The sequence below is a fragment of the Astatotilapia calliptera genome, chromosome 2 (assembly GCF_900246225.1).
Source record: "Astatotilapia calliptera chromosome 2, fAstCal1.2, whole genome shotgun sequence".
NCBI lineage: Eukaryota > Metazoa > Chordata > Actinopteri > Cichliformes > Cichlidae > Astatotilapia > Astatotilapia calliptera.
Genome location: NC_039303.1, coordinates 37,989,342 through 38,002,688, shown reverse-complemented (window position 1 = coordinate 38,002,688; position 13,347 = coordinate 37,989,342). Strand labels below are relative to the sequence as shown.

Here is a 13,347-nt window from a genome sequence, read left to right as displayed (position 1 = left end):
TAGATCGTTCCTGGACAGGTAGGACTTGACTTTAGCTAAAATCCGTAGATGATAAAAAGATCCCTTGACTACGGAGCTGATTTGTTTATCAAATTTAAAAGCACTGTCAAAAGTAACACCGAGGCTCTTAATGGAGGAAGTATATTCGGAAGTTAGGGGTCCCATAAAATCAAAGGAAAGGTTGGGGTCTTTAGGAAGCCCAAACACAATGACTTCAGTTTTACTTTCATTTAGATGTAGAAAGTTAAGAGCCATCCAAGTCTTAATGTCAGACAAACAGGAGAATAACGGCTGCAGAGAGTCCTTACAGTCTAACCTCAGAGGGAGGTAGATCTGAATGTCATCAGCAAAGGTGTGGAAGGACACATTATGTTTGCGCAGCACATCGCCCAGAGGGAGCAAATACAGAATAAACAGCAGGGGGCCTAGAATGAACCCCTGAGGTACACCACAAGTTAAAGGAGCTCTGGGAGATGACAGGTCACCGAGGTGAACAGAAAAACTCCTGTTATCCAGATAGGACTGGAAAAACTTTAAAACAGTACCTTTCAGACCGACACAGTGTTCTAGGCGGGATAACAGTATGTTGTGATCAACAGTGTCGAAGGCTGCTGTCAGGTCTAAGGTTACTAGGACAGCAGCACAACCAGAGTCTACAGTTAAAAGCAAATCATTAAAAACTCTCAGTAAGGCGGTTTCAGTGCTGTGACGGAGCTCTAAAACCAGACTGAAACTTCTCATAGAGACTGTTGTTGTCTAAAAATGACTGGAGCTGCCTGAGGACAACTCGTTCCAGTACTTTGGACAGAAAGGGCAGATTGGAAATGGGCCTATAATTGGAGAGTATAGAAGAGACCTACTTATCAAGAGCTATAAAAATTAAAAGTAAATAGTCCAAACTAAACAGAAAATACTCTTAACAAAGAATATTAAATGTATATCCAATCTTTCAGCTATAAAACAATAATAATAATAATAATAATAATAATAATAATAATAATAATAATAATAATAATAATAATACAGAGTCACACAGTCAGAATAATGACAGAATAGTTTCATATGTGACTGTTACACTATAATAATTAGTGAATGAAGCACAAAACTAAATGTGAGTATGATAAAGGCCAGTGGCATTTAAGTAAACATATACGTGAAACATCAGAAATTAAAGTACAAACATCTGCATTGAAATCCTCCTGCTGTCACAGTATTATATTACTGCATAGATTGTCCAGTAATACAAATTCACAGTAAGAAAAAAGTGTAGCCTTCAACAATTCTGAAATTGATTCAATAAACAATCATGTAAAAGAAATATTGAATTACTGACATCAAATATTTAATTAATTGTCCGGAGCTTTGGTTGGTTCTGTTGGCACCAAATGTTCATCTCCAGAGATGTCACATTCTTTCACAGCCTCCTCAGGTTCTTCTTTGGCTTTTTGTAACTAAAGCAAAGAATTAATGCACACAATAAGAACCACTTTGTCATGGTCTGGGTGTGTGGCTGTAAAATTCCGCTGAAGGTCTGGACCTCCCTGGTATCCACCCATGGGCAGAGCCTACAACCTCCCTCACCTGAAGCTGATTGAGGCAATCAGGTCGTAGATTTAAGCTGCTTGCTGATACTGCTTCCTCGCCAGTTCGTCAACTACCCTATGTTGGTAACCGGGCCTCACGCTTCATGTCTATGATTCTCAACCTAACCTTGCAATCTTGTGGCCTGCAGTGTCACTTGCAACCTTACACCACCACGGGATCTTCACCGCTCAGGACACCACCAAACCCACCTGGACCGCACCACCTCTCCTTCAACGCTTCCATCTGCCACCTGCACAGAAGATTTTCATAGCTTCCACCCTCTCCAGAACTCCTCATTGGCTACCGCTCTAACACTGCTCTCCTCTCTTCCAGTACGCACCTAATCACCAGCAGCTGCCGCTGCTTTCTTGGACCTGTCCCCTTGCTTATCCCTCTCCCCTGGCCAAGACCCTCACACCCCATGTGTCAAGCGCTATCGTAAACATCATTTTTGTGCTAGTTAATAAACCTTTGTTAAACCCTTTCCTCAGCCTCCGCTTTGGGTTTTCTGCACGTGGGTTTGATCTTTGGTACTTGGCCGTTTTGTGACACACTTTAACTTTGCAGTGCACCTCTAAAATGTTCAGTGTGGTGTTTCATTTTTTGGTATGAATCTGAAAAGTCGTAGCTTACACTAAGCTTTCTCTGCTCATGAATTCTACTACAATTACTGTATCCTTTTTACGTTGTTGTTGTGTAGTTGTAATAACAATACCTTATCTTTGATGCTCATAAAGACACAGCAGTGTAACTATTGGAAACACCTTTGTGATTCTAGCCCACAATGCATAATGTAATAATTCCAGCCCAGCTGGCTAAAACAGCCCAGCTTCCACTCTTTCTTTATCCTTTAATAGCAGCTTTTTACTAATTTGAACAGAAGTGGGTGTGGCTTCCGTACCTGGGATAACATGATAGATGTATTACCTCTCAGTGACATCATACAGAATTAAAAAAAAAGTTTAAAACTGTCTCAAGCATAAGCTTTTGGCTCACACCAAGGCTGGACTGGGACAAAAAATCGGCCCGGGCATTTTGACTAGAGACCGGCCCACCAGGATAAAGATTGAAAATGTGACGTCATTCAGGGATAAAACCGCAAAGGATTCTGGGAACTTGTGGCAAAGGTACTAGCGCACGCAGGCTTTCAATTGAACTCAGTTACACAGCGATAAAAAGAAACCCAAAAAATGGCAAGAAGCTGTTGTATTATTAACTTCAATAGCCGGTCGCATGACAGCCACGGGAAGCCGATGGGTAAAGAGATCGTTTTTTTTTTTATCGGATTACGTCCTTGAAGAGAAATTTTTTAAGCCATGTTTCCGAAGTAAGAGCCGACGGATGGTCTGGATATACCAAATATAACGCCCCAGAACACTCCAGCTCACAGGTTAGTCTGCTCCAAGCATTCCCACAAAGGTCAGAGTTTTTTAGTAGTTAATACGTCATTTTTCTTAACATAATTGGTGATATAGGTTACAAGCAAGTCTGGCGCTGAGCAGAAATTGTCGCGCTATGCTCCTTTGTTTATTGTGCATAAATAGTAAATTGTCCTGACACAATATTGTGTTTCGCTTCTGTTATTACCATGGTACATTGACAAAACATATACTTTTATTCACAGGATAAAACAGTTGTTTTGTATCACTTATTGTCCATTGCGATTACAACATACAATATTATTGTCACTGCTACATTTCTGTAATGCTACTGTAACCGGTTTCTGCTTCATCCCGCTGCAACAGTTCGGCCCAAACAGACTCCTCGACTCTGCGTTGTGTAGTGTTTTTAAAAAGACAAGGAGTCTCTGATCGATCGTTGCCACTTTATTTCCTGAATGGAAACAACGGTGTATTATCAGTGCACAAGCTCGCCATACACCACTCCGCACAGCACACTCTCGTATGGCTACGGCAGACTGGCAGCGATTACTGCAGCAATATTACAATTTCTAATATACAATAAAATAACAGCAACAACAAATTATGTACCTGAATGGAAACAACGGTGTATTATCAGTGCACAGGCTCGCCACACACCACTCCGCACAGCACACTACGGCAGAACATCTCATTAGCATTCCGCTTTAGCATACAGTTTCACACATTACAGTTTTTTACAGACGCTAGGACACATTTCTCAATACTTAGGTCACTTTTGCAAAACTCTTCACACAATTCTCCTAACTGACCCTCAGCTTGGCAAAGCAGTTCATTCCACATTCAAAATGCACTACAACTACCAAAACACTTCATTCAGGTCTCAAATAAAAACATTCCTCCAGAACACTAGCAAAGGTTGACAGCCGACAAACACACTTTGTCACCCACAAAACAATGACCTAAAAAACACTAACAACATGTAGCATTACACAGTGTTTTCCTGTGTAAAACAAGGACACATCTCTGTTTATAATTTCAATATATGTTACTGGAATGAATCAGACATCATGTATTTATGTTTATGTATTTTTATTTTTTTGCACTAAGTAATCCCAAAATACAAGAATTCGTATACACACCATCCACTGATACACATACAATAGTAATGCTAATCTACTCGGTCTTCTCCATTTGGCCACAGGTTCTCATCCACATCACATCTTATGTCATCTTGGGCAACACACCTAGGAAAGAATCTTCTGGCATGCCAGAATTGAAGGAGTTGAAAAATTGAAGGAGTAACAACTGTGTAGATGTTCATCCACAATGAGAATCAGCTGTGGCTGGTTAAACTGCATTGTTAGATTTAAAATATGTTTCAATAAAATATTGCCGTTGGATTTTGCTGTCTTTTCAAGTTTTGCATTGTGTTATTGTTTTGACCATGAGTTTAACAGTTTTGAAAACAGTATGTAAGCACATGCAAAATGTCCTGTCCGTACAAAGGTTTTTGGCAGTTGTTGTGTCTGAGTGAGAAGATGATTCATGTAATTTGAGAGATGTAGTCATTGAATGCATTTTGTGCCAAAACAATGATAACTGGTCCTCAGTTTAGCCCACATAGACTTCTGTTGTGCTCACTGTGTGAGGAGTTTTGCAAACGTGACCTAAGTATTGAGAAATGTGTCCTAGCGTCTGTAAAAAACTGTAATAAACAAATGAAAAGTACATAAAACTGGTGTTGGACATGTGTCCACTAAGCACTTATTACACTCGGTGCTCGTCAGCTAATCAAACATGTTTTATGTGTCTGTACTACTTAGCTATATTGTGTGCGGAACAATACAACTCACCTCTCGTATGGCTACGGCAGACTGGCAGCGATTACTGCAGCCAGCCTCACCTAACCAGCCACACTGAGAGCGGGGGGCGCTGTTTCCCCATTACACTGATATTTGTGGCAAGTGGAATAATACCACAAACACTGTTACACTACCAGAAATTATTTCCACTACTAATTAATTACCGTTGAGCTCAAAGGTCCTATTAATAAACTGTTAATGAATGTGTATTTATGAAGACGATTTGTGAGACTGGTAAACTTATGATACGTACAATAGTCTTTCGTCCTACACGGTGCATTTCAAGGTCCTGCACCCATCCGTCGGTAAACTGTACCTGGGCTTGTTGCAGTGACCTGAAGTTACTAAACTTCATGAGTGTATGCACTCACTCCAAGAACCGTGTAATTATAAATCTGAGCGTGGTGAAGTTGGCAGCACACTGACGGTCTTTTGTCCACCTCTGTGTGCTCGTAAGGGTCTGACCCTTTCACTCCTTTGATTTTTTCCTCGTATCTTTTCTTTGTCTTTTCGTCGAGTCTGTCTTTGTACGGACCGGCATTGTTCTCCTTTTGTTTTGTACATTCCTTTTTTGTGCGGCAAAGAAAAAAAAAGAAGGTATTGGAACCGGAGAATGAGCGTTTTGCGGTGCTGCAAATGCTTGCATTTGATGTGGTACTTGGATTGTTTTGCCACGAGTTCCCGGCATGCAATGCGCGAAAATCACGTGATTGCTAAACAAGGGGGAGGGTGCATCCAGCCTCCTCGGCTGTAATTGGTCCAGCCCAGAGTCGATCATGACCAATTGGCCAATCCAACACCTTTCATTATATATACCCTTCCTAAAAAAAAAAAAAAAAAAAAAAAAAAAAAAAAAAAATCCATCGGCCCATAAAGGAAAAAAATCGCCAGCGGCCCACCGGGCAAATGCCCGGTATGCCCGATGGCCAGTCCAGCTATGGCTCACACATATTACTTGTACATGCAATAGCCTTGTTATCTAAAACATTGGCCATCCTTAAAATGAGCATGGAGTATTAATACATGAAATGATTCATAATAACAAAAATAGGAAAATAGAAAAGATCTTTAAAAATGGGCACATACCTGGTTTATCTTGTTTTCCAGCTCCTGTTTCAGGGCCTTTATATCTTCCTCAACCTCCTTCCTCCTCTGCTGTTCACCCCGAATCTTCTTCTTGAACTGCAAGAGAAGAAAGAAAACACATTTATATACATATAAATGTAAATTTAAAACTAAAATTAATTTTATTAATCTTGTGTTGAACATTTATGGTGAGATTTTGTTTCACTTCCCTCCTGTGTGAAGAGTGTTTTTCAAAGAGCAGATTATAAACTCACTGACCTCCTCCTTGTATCTTTCTTTTAGTTCACTCAGCTGTCGCTCAGACTTTTGGCTCACCTCTGTGAGAGACTCAAACTGACACTTGGACTCTTGTAGCTAACAAAGAAACATGAAGGATTTTGAACAAATTGTAAAGCCTTGAAAAACACACAAATGTTATGGTGGGTGGATATGTAGATCTTTATATAATGAATACGCACCTCTTTGTTTTTATTCTCCAATTCATCCTTCAGAGTCTGCACATCTTTCTCAGCTTTCTCTCTGCTCTGCTGTTCATCCTTCAGCTGCTGCTGGAGTTCACTTACCTTGATTTCAAGCTGGGAGGAAAGAGAGGAGAATGTAAGTCTTTGAAAATGATTAGAGAAGATGAGACATGTCCTTTTTGTGGGTTTAATAAGGAGATTTACATTTATTTATTTTTTGTTAAAATTTGGATTTGCGATTTGGAAAAAAGCAATAATGCTAAAATTCATTATTTTAGCATTATGGCTAAAATACATTATTTGTCTGATGCAATGTTGCATCAGACAAATAATGTATCTACATGTATCTACACTTTATTGCTACAGCAGCACCTTCAATAATCTCGTGTTTAAATGTAGTTATATGTTACTTGTTAAGTACAAAATGTACAGCTAATGTCTGAATAAAACTGAATAAAATAGTTTTCTATAATGTGTTTGAGTTAACACAGCGGTCCCCAACCCCCGGGCCTCGGGTCCGTGAGTCGTTTGGTACCGGGCCGCGAGAGTTGAGGCTCAGGTGTGAAATGTATGGTTTTCAGGGTTTTTATCGGTTTTCAGCGTTATTTTGTTATCGTTTTTATCATTAACTCGGTTTTCCTAACCTCTTTTTCCATCCACTGATTTTTTTTTCCGTAACAGATCAGCTACTGATCAAATACGGCTGTGCACCCCCAGTTTGTTAGAGACTTTTTTTATTGTTAAAAGACGACGTTTCCTTCTAACCATCACCATGTGCTCACCAACTGTTTACTTTTATCTCCTGACATTCAAATGTAGTTCTTTAAAAAGTACCATAACATGGTTGTCCCGAGTTAGTGTAATATAAGGTCGTGTGTGCTGTAAGAGGTGATGTTGCTTACTTTGTTCCTCGTGGTGACAGCAAGGCCGAGGTTCAGCTGTGAAGAGGCCTCCTGCTTTTCTTTAAGCATGTCGGGTGTCATCACCTCAGTTTTATCCAACTAACAAACAGAAGCACAGCTGAGAGGATCAATTATTCATTCATTTAGGTTAGCATACAGCTAAGCATGGACTAGATGACAACTGGGGAAACATCTGAGCTGGTTTCATTCATTTAGACCACCTCATTCATGCTCTCCAGCCTTTCTTCAGTGTCTGCATCCTCACCTCATCATTCCCCGCTGTGCTGCTCCTCACACTGCAGCTGCTGCTGTGCCCACAGCTACTTCCTCATCCACCTGAGATTAGAGACAAAAATGTTACAGCTTTTAAAATAAATGTTCTAAGTTTTGGAAGATTGAATTTGCAAAATGTTGCCCACAACATGGTTTGGTGAGTTATTCTCCAGTGTCTGCAGGTTTTTCTCATCTCCTTCCTCAGTCCTGGTGTTCATCAGTGAGCTTCAGGGCTGCAGCTTCTTTTTCTTTGGCCTCAAGCTTCCACTTCAGGATCTGCAAGTCTTTCTCATTTGACTGATCTTTACCATGAAGTAGTTCTTTTACTTTGTCCTCCAGCTGAAAGATAAATTGAGAAACACACTGTGTTATTAAGCAGGACATTAAAAGGCAAGATTAATACGAAAAGAAAACAAATCTGTGACTATTTTTCTTTTTATAGTATATAATACTGAGGTAGGAAGTCTTGACATTTCTCTGTTATAAATTGGTATACTATATATAAGATTCAGGTGAATCAAACAGCCCTGACATTATGTGTGCATGTGTTACAGAAGAGTGTATTTTTGTGTGTTTACCTTCTGCACCCTGCTGATGGCGAGCTTAAACTTCAGTTGTGAAAAAGACTCAGGGATTTCATAAATGAGGTAATTTCTCAGCCATTTAAATCTCTCCAGCTAACAAACACAAACACGGTTAAGTTAGCACCATAGCTTATACTTGGCCTCAAGCTTGTAGTCATCAGCAATGATGACTGTAACTTTACAAAGTTTGAATAGCCAAATGAAGCATAAGTCTGTGCAGGGGACACATTTTTCATAGTTGATATCAGGTTAAACATAGATATCTGAAATTGGATATATCTGAAAATAAACATCATATAAACTAAATATAAAAGGATAAATGCCAATTTATAAAAGTGAAGTGAAGAAATCAACCTCTTTTTCTTTGGCGTGCAGCGTCCTCTTCAGGTTATCCAGCTCGTTTTCCATTGACTGATTTTTACCACTGAAAAAGTGATCAACTGTGTCTTCCAGCTGAAAAAAGAAAAGTGTTTGAAATGAGTCACGATCATATAAAAAGACTTGAAGCAGGAATTTTTTTCCCCTTGATTTAACATATAAAGTAAGACAAAGATCAGCTACTGATCAAATATGGCTGTGCTTCCTCAGCGGGCCTCAGTTTTAAAACAAAACTTTTCCTTCTAAACATCACCGAGTGCTCATTGAAGGGGTAACTGTTTAATTTATCTAATGACATTCAAGTGTGGTTCCTTAAAAAAAACACCACAAGGTGGCAGATGTTATTTGGTATAATATAAATTAAATTATAAAATTAATTGTGTTCATGTGGGCTGTAAGAGGGGATGTTGCGTACTTTATTCCTCCTGGTGACAGCAAGGTCGAGCTTCAGTGAAGAAGTCTTCTGCTTTTTCTTAAGCATGTCAGGTGTCATTACTTCATTTTTCTCCAACTAACAGACAAAAGCACAGCTGAGAGGATTAATAGTCCACTCATTTGAGATCTGAGCATAGACTAGATAATAACTGGGGAAACATCTGAGCTGGTTTTGTGCATGCAAAGCTGTCCGAGGGCAAACACACCTCCTCCTTTGGTGTACTGATCTCCACACTCTGCTTCTCTGGTTCAGGTTTGGTCTTCTTTAAATCATCTGACTTTGACAGCTGCAGCTGAAAGTCAGTGTCAGTGTATGTCAGCAGCATGATTGTTTGGTGATATGAGCAATATAGAGTTGCATTATCGTTTGTTATTCTGTTCCATAATTTATCAGTGTTACTGTTTTTTTTAAATTAAAAATAAAAAAATAATTTAAAATTGATAACATTTAAGAATTAAAGACTAAAGTATTAAAGCAAAGAGTTTAACCTCAGCATTGTCAGTCTTCAGATCTTTGTTTGGTGTCTGCAGGTTTTCATTCCCTTCATTCTGATCCTCGACCATCCGGACTTCAGCTTTTACATCTTGACTCTGAGTCTCAGACTGTTTTTTAAAGTAAACATGCAACAAAAAAAATCTGAATTTTAGAGGTTTTAATTTCTCTTCCGCTTCTGTTGGTGTAAATCATATTTAAGTTTTCACTGGGAGTTACTGTAAACTGACACCAAATATGAACATTACTGGAATAAATAACGATGCCTTGTGAAGAGGATAAATAATTAGAAACTCAATGTACCTCATTCCCCTCGATCTCATTTGCCTTCAGAGTCTCTGCCTTCATCTTCTTCTCAACTTCCTGCTTCTCGTGCCCTTCATCCTTCTGACTCTGAGTTTTTCTGACTTTGGACTGGGAGAGAAATGAGAAATAAAACAAGTTAAAGTGGTGAAGCACACCATTTAACATGTCTGTGGGCAGTTTGGCTCAGCCAATCTTTTCTGCATCATAGGTGAAGACAAATGAAATTAAGAGTTGTAGGCAACAAATGTACAGGTGCATAATTTCACTAACTATAAAGACTGAAACAAGCTGTCAAAAGTCAACAAATCAACACCTCTAAAAACTCATCTTGCTTTACAATGGAGTCTCTTTTTATTGTGGTATCTATTTCTTCATTTGTCTAAGTTTGCCCTTCTATCATGCCTTTACTCACAGCCATGACAGTCATTCATTTTACACCATCTGTAATTTGTTTTTAGTGCAGCCTGTTCGTTTCTCTCTTCTGATTCAGCTCTGACTGAACCTTGTTGTTCAGGTTAGACTCCCCTCTGACAGACAATTCTCTATTTCTTTTTTCATCAGAAGTAGATAAAAGTAATGTCCGTTGTTTACTTACATGCTTGTTGTCATTTTCTGTTTCTCCTGAGCTCAAAGTCTTATTTTCATGTTTGCTCCCTCCTGTCAGAAACACAACAAGTTGTAGATTAGTGTTTATTTTGATTCTTATAAATTCTTAATTAATCTGGGTGATCTTGCGCTTTATCCAACATCTGTTAAAATACAATTAAAATGAAACAAGTTATTCATAGAGCTCATTAAACTTGTGTCAGACTGAAAAATGAATTTGTAACTTACTGTTTTTCTTTTGTTTACACTTGTATGTGACAATGACAACAAGAAGAATGGACACGGAGACAACAGTAATACAGATGCAGATAAGCACCGGAGTAGGAGTCAAATTCTCTGAAGTGAAAAATTAAAGAAAACAATGAAAATAAAATAACTATATTAATATTAATAATAATCTCTAATTTAAAAAAAACCCAAAAATGTTTCTTTATTTGTCATCTAACTGCCAGTAAAAAACAGCAAGTGAAGAAAATCCAAGTTTTCTAAAGTATTTTTATACACATATAAACAGGTACTGAGCTTTAGATTTGAATATACTTGTGTCAGGTTACCTGGGCTGACCAGAAATCCAAACCAGTTTTTTAGGCTCATTTTGTTCTGGAAAACAAGAAGAAAATCGTCACATTAAAGAGATATACCTCTGCATTCATGTTGAAATGAAAAAAAAAAACGAAGTGGTTTAAAAACAACATCCTAACTTTACTTTGACATATGCAGTATTCTATCACACTTAACTATGATCAGACTAATTGATTTTATTTATTTTAAGTGAAAACCATAGGAGTCCATGTAAATGAGGCCTAAATTATTTGACATAATTATGCTTAAACTGTTTCTTCTCTGTAGATGGCCTTCATTGCACCACACTGTGTAATGTACAGCATAGACGGATAATAACTATTACAATGAAGCTTGTTGTAAATTTCCTCACAAATAAGCAAATACACCTTAAATCACCACAAAATCTGCATCTGAAAACTACAGTTTTACATTTTTGAGCAAGATTAGCAAGATTAGTTAGAACCACAGAGACACACATTATGTTTCTATTATACAGTAAGTTGTGCAAACAACCAAACAACCAGTATTTACCTCATAAATGAAACTGTTGCATCTGCTTCCTTGCAATGAGTGAGAGCATTTGTCCTTCAGCACTGGTTAAAGGTTAAAGGAGGCGTGGTTTCTTCAGAAGTCTGATGAGAAAAGAATTTGTGCCTGTCAGACAAAAAATCAGCTCATGTGAGTGTGCACATGTCAAAAGGAAACTTCATTAAATGCTTGTAATGCCAATGATATGGTCTGGTTGAGCAACTATTACAAACCTAAGGCCTTGACCTTTGACCTTGCTATGATGAAACGTTTTCTTAAGTGTGTCCATACTTGTTTACATTTGTGCACACAAACATGTTTCCAGGACAGACACAAACTAACAAATCAACAAAGTAAATATGTGGCAAATGTTACTAATGGTTAAAAGTATTTTTGATGATATTCAAAATAATGATAATAAAAAATAAATAAATGAACAGACAAACGATGCTCCTCTGGTATTGAATGATGAAGACAGTTTAATAAAAATAAGTTTATTATTCAATAAGCATAAATTATAACTGAAGTTTACGTCTGTTTTATTGTGCAGTAGCCTTTGTACCTTCCTGGTGTTGCTTTCTATTGTCATAACTGTTAAAGCCCATTATTGTTATCCCAGTTGCTTCATCTGTGCTTCACTACACATTTTCTCTCTTTGTTAACCACATGCTTCTAGACTCATGTGCTGACTTCAGTAAAGCCAATACAATGTGGATATTCTTCCAGTTTGTGGGATGATGGAAACAAGGAATAATAAATGCTACATAAGTGGGACATCAGGTCACTTTAGTGCAGGAGCTACAGTGTTTCAACTGACCTACAATCTACAAAATTAAAGGAAAAATGTGCATAATGTAAAGACACATTCCTCCCCGTGTGTGGCAGCCTGTTACAGCAGCTACGCTCATTCTGAGCTTCGGTATCTCCTCTTTACTTTCTCGTTCTGGCATCGTTGTACTCAATTGTATATAGCATTTGTATTCTATTTTATTCTATTGTATATAGTATTTTCTTTTATTCTATTCTATTGTGTACAGTTGTGTACAGTATCTTATTCTTATCTTATTACAGTGTTTTTCCAATTTTTCTATGTGACTTTGCACTGTCCACTTTCTGCTATAACAAAACAAATTTCCCACGTGTGGGACTAATAAAGGTTATCTTATCGTAATCATGTTGAACTCAAAAAAATGAAACGATATTGTAACTCATCTTTGATATATACCATGCTTTGATGATCTATCCGCAGTTAACTATGATCAGAATTAATGATTTTATTTATTTTTACTAAAAAAAGGTAACAGTCCATGTAAATGAGCCCTTAATTATTTGGCATAATTAAGCTTTTGCTTTCTCTTCTCTGTAGATGGACTTCATTGCACACACACTGTTTAATGAACAGCATAGAGTTATAATAACCATTGCAATGTAGCTTGTTGTAAACTGCCTCACAAATAAACAAATACACTTTAAATCACAACAAAATTTGCATATGAGAACTACATTACAGTTTTATATTTGTACAGTTTAACACTGTAAAACTGTCAGTTAGAACCACAGAGACACACATCTATGTTTCTATTATACAAACAACCAGTATTTACCTCATAAATGAAACTGATGCATCTGCTTCCTTGCAGTGAGTGAGGCTGTGCAGCATGACTCCTTCAGCACTGATTAAAGGAAAACACTCACCTGTGGTGACAGGAGGCGTGGTTTCTTCAGAAGTCTGAGGAGGAAAAGAATGTGTGTTGCAAACAAACAATCAGTTCATGTGATGTTAAAATGAAACTTCATTAAATGCTTTTAATGCCAGCGTGATGCGATCTGGTTAGGCAGCTGCTACAAACCTAAGGCCTTGACCTTTGACCTTTCTATGATGAACTGTTTTTTGAGTGTGTCC

At 37.9% G+C, this 13,347-nt stretch overlaps 1 protein-coding gene across 2 annotated transcripts; it reads right to left on the bottom strand.

Moving 5' to 3' along the window:
• Positions 1-1,241: 1,241 nt before the first annotated feature.
• LOC113009096 (fibrinogen- and Ig-binding protein-like) lies at positions 1,242-7,371 on the bottom strand. 2 transcript variants are annotated; one of them, XM_026147203.1, is made up of 5 exons: positions 7,278-7,371; positions 6,373-6,489; positions 6,173-6,268; positions 5,915-6,010; positions 1,242-1,451 (listed from the first exon to the last, which is right to left on the bottom strand). In XM_026147203.1, the coding sequence occupies exons 1-5, from the start codon at positions 7,356-7,358 to the stop codon at positions 1,347-1,349; spliced, it is 495 nt and encodes a 164-aa protein (XP_026002988.1). In that variant the 5' UTR covers positions 7,359-7,371; the 3' UTR covers positions 1,242-1,346. The 2 variants fall into 2 exon arrangements, with proteins under 2 accessions (XP_026002988.1, XP_026002996.1); XM_026147211.1 differs by lacking the exon at positions 1,242-1,451 and adding an exon at positions 4,200-4,225.
• Positions 7,372-13,347: the final 5,976 nt, after the last annotated feature.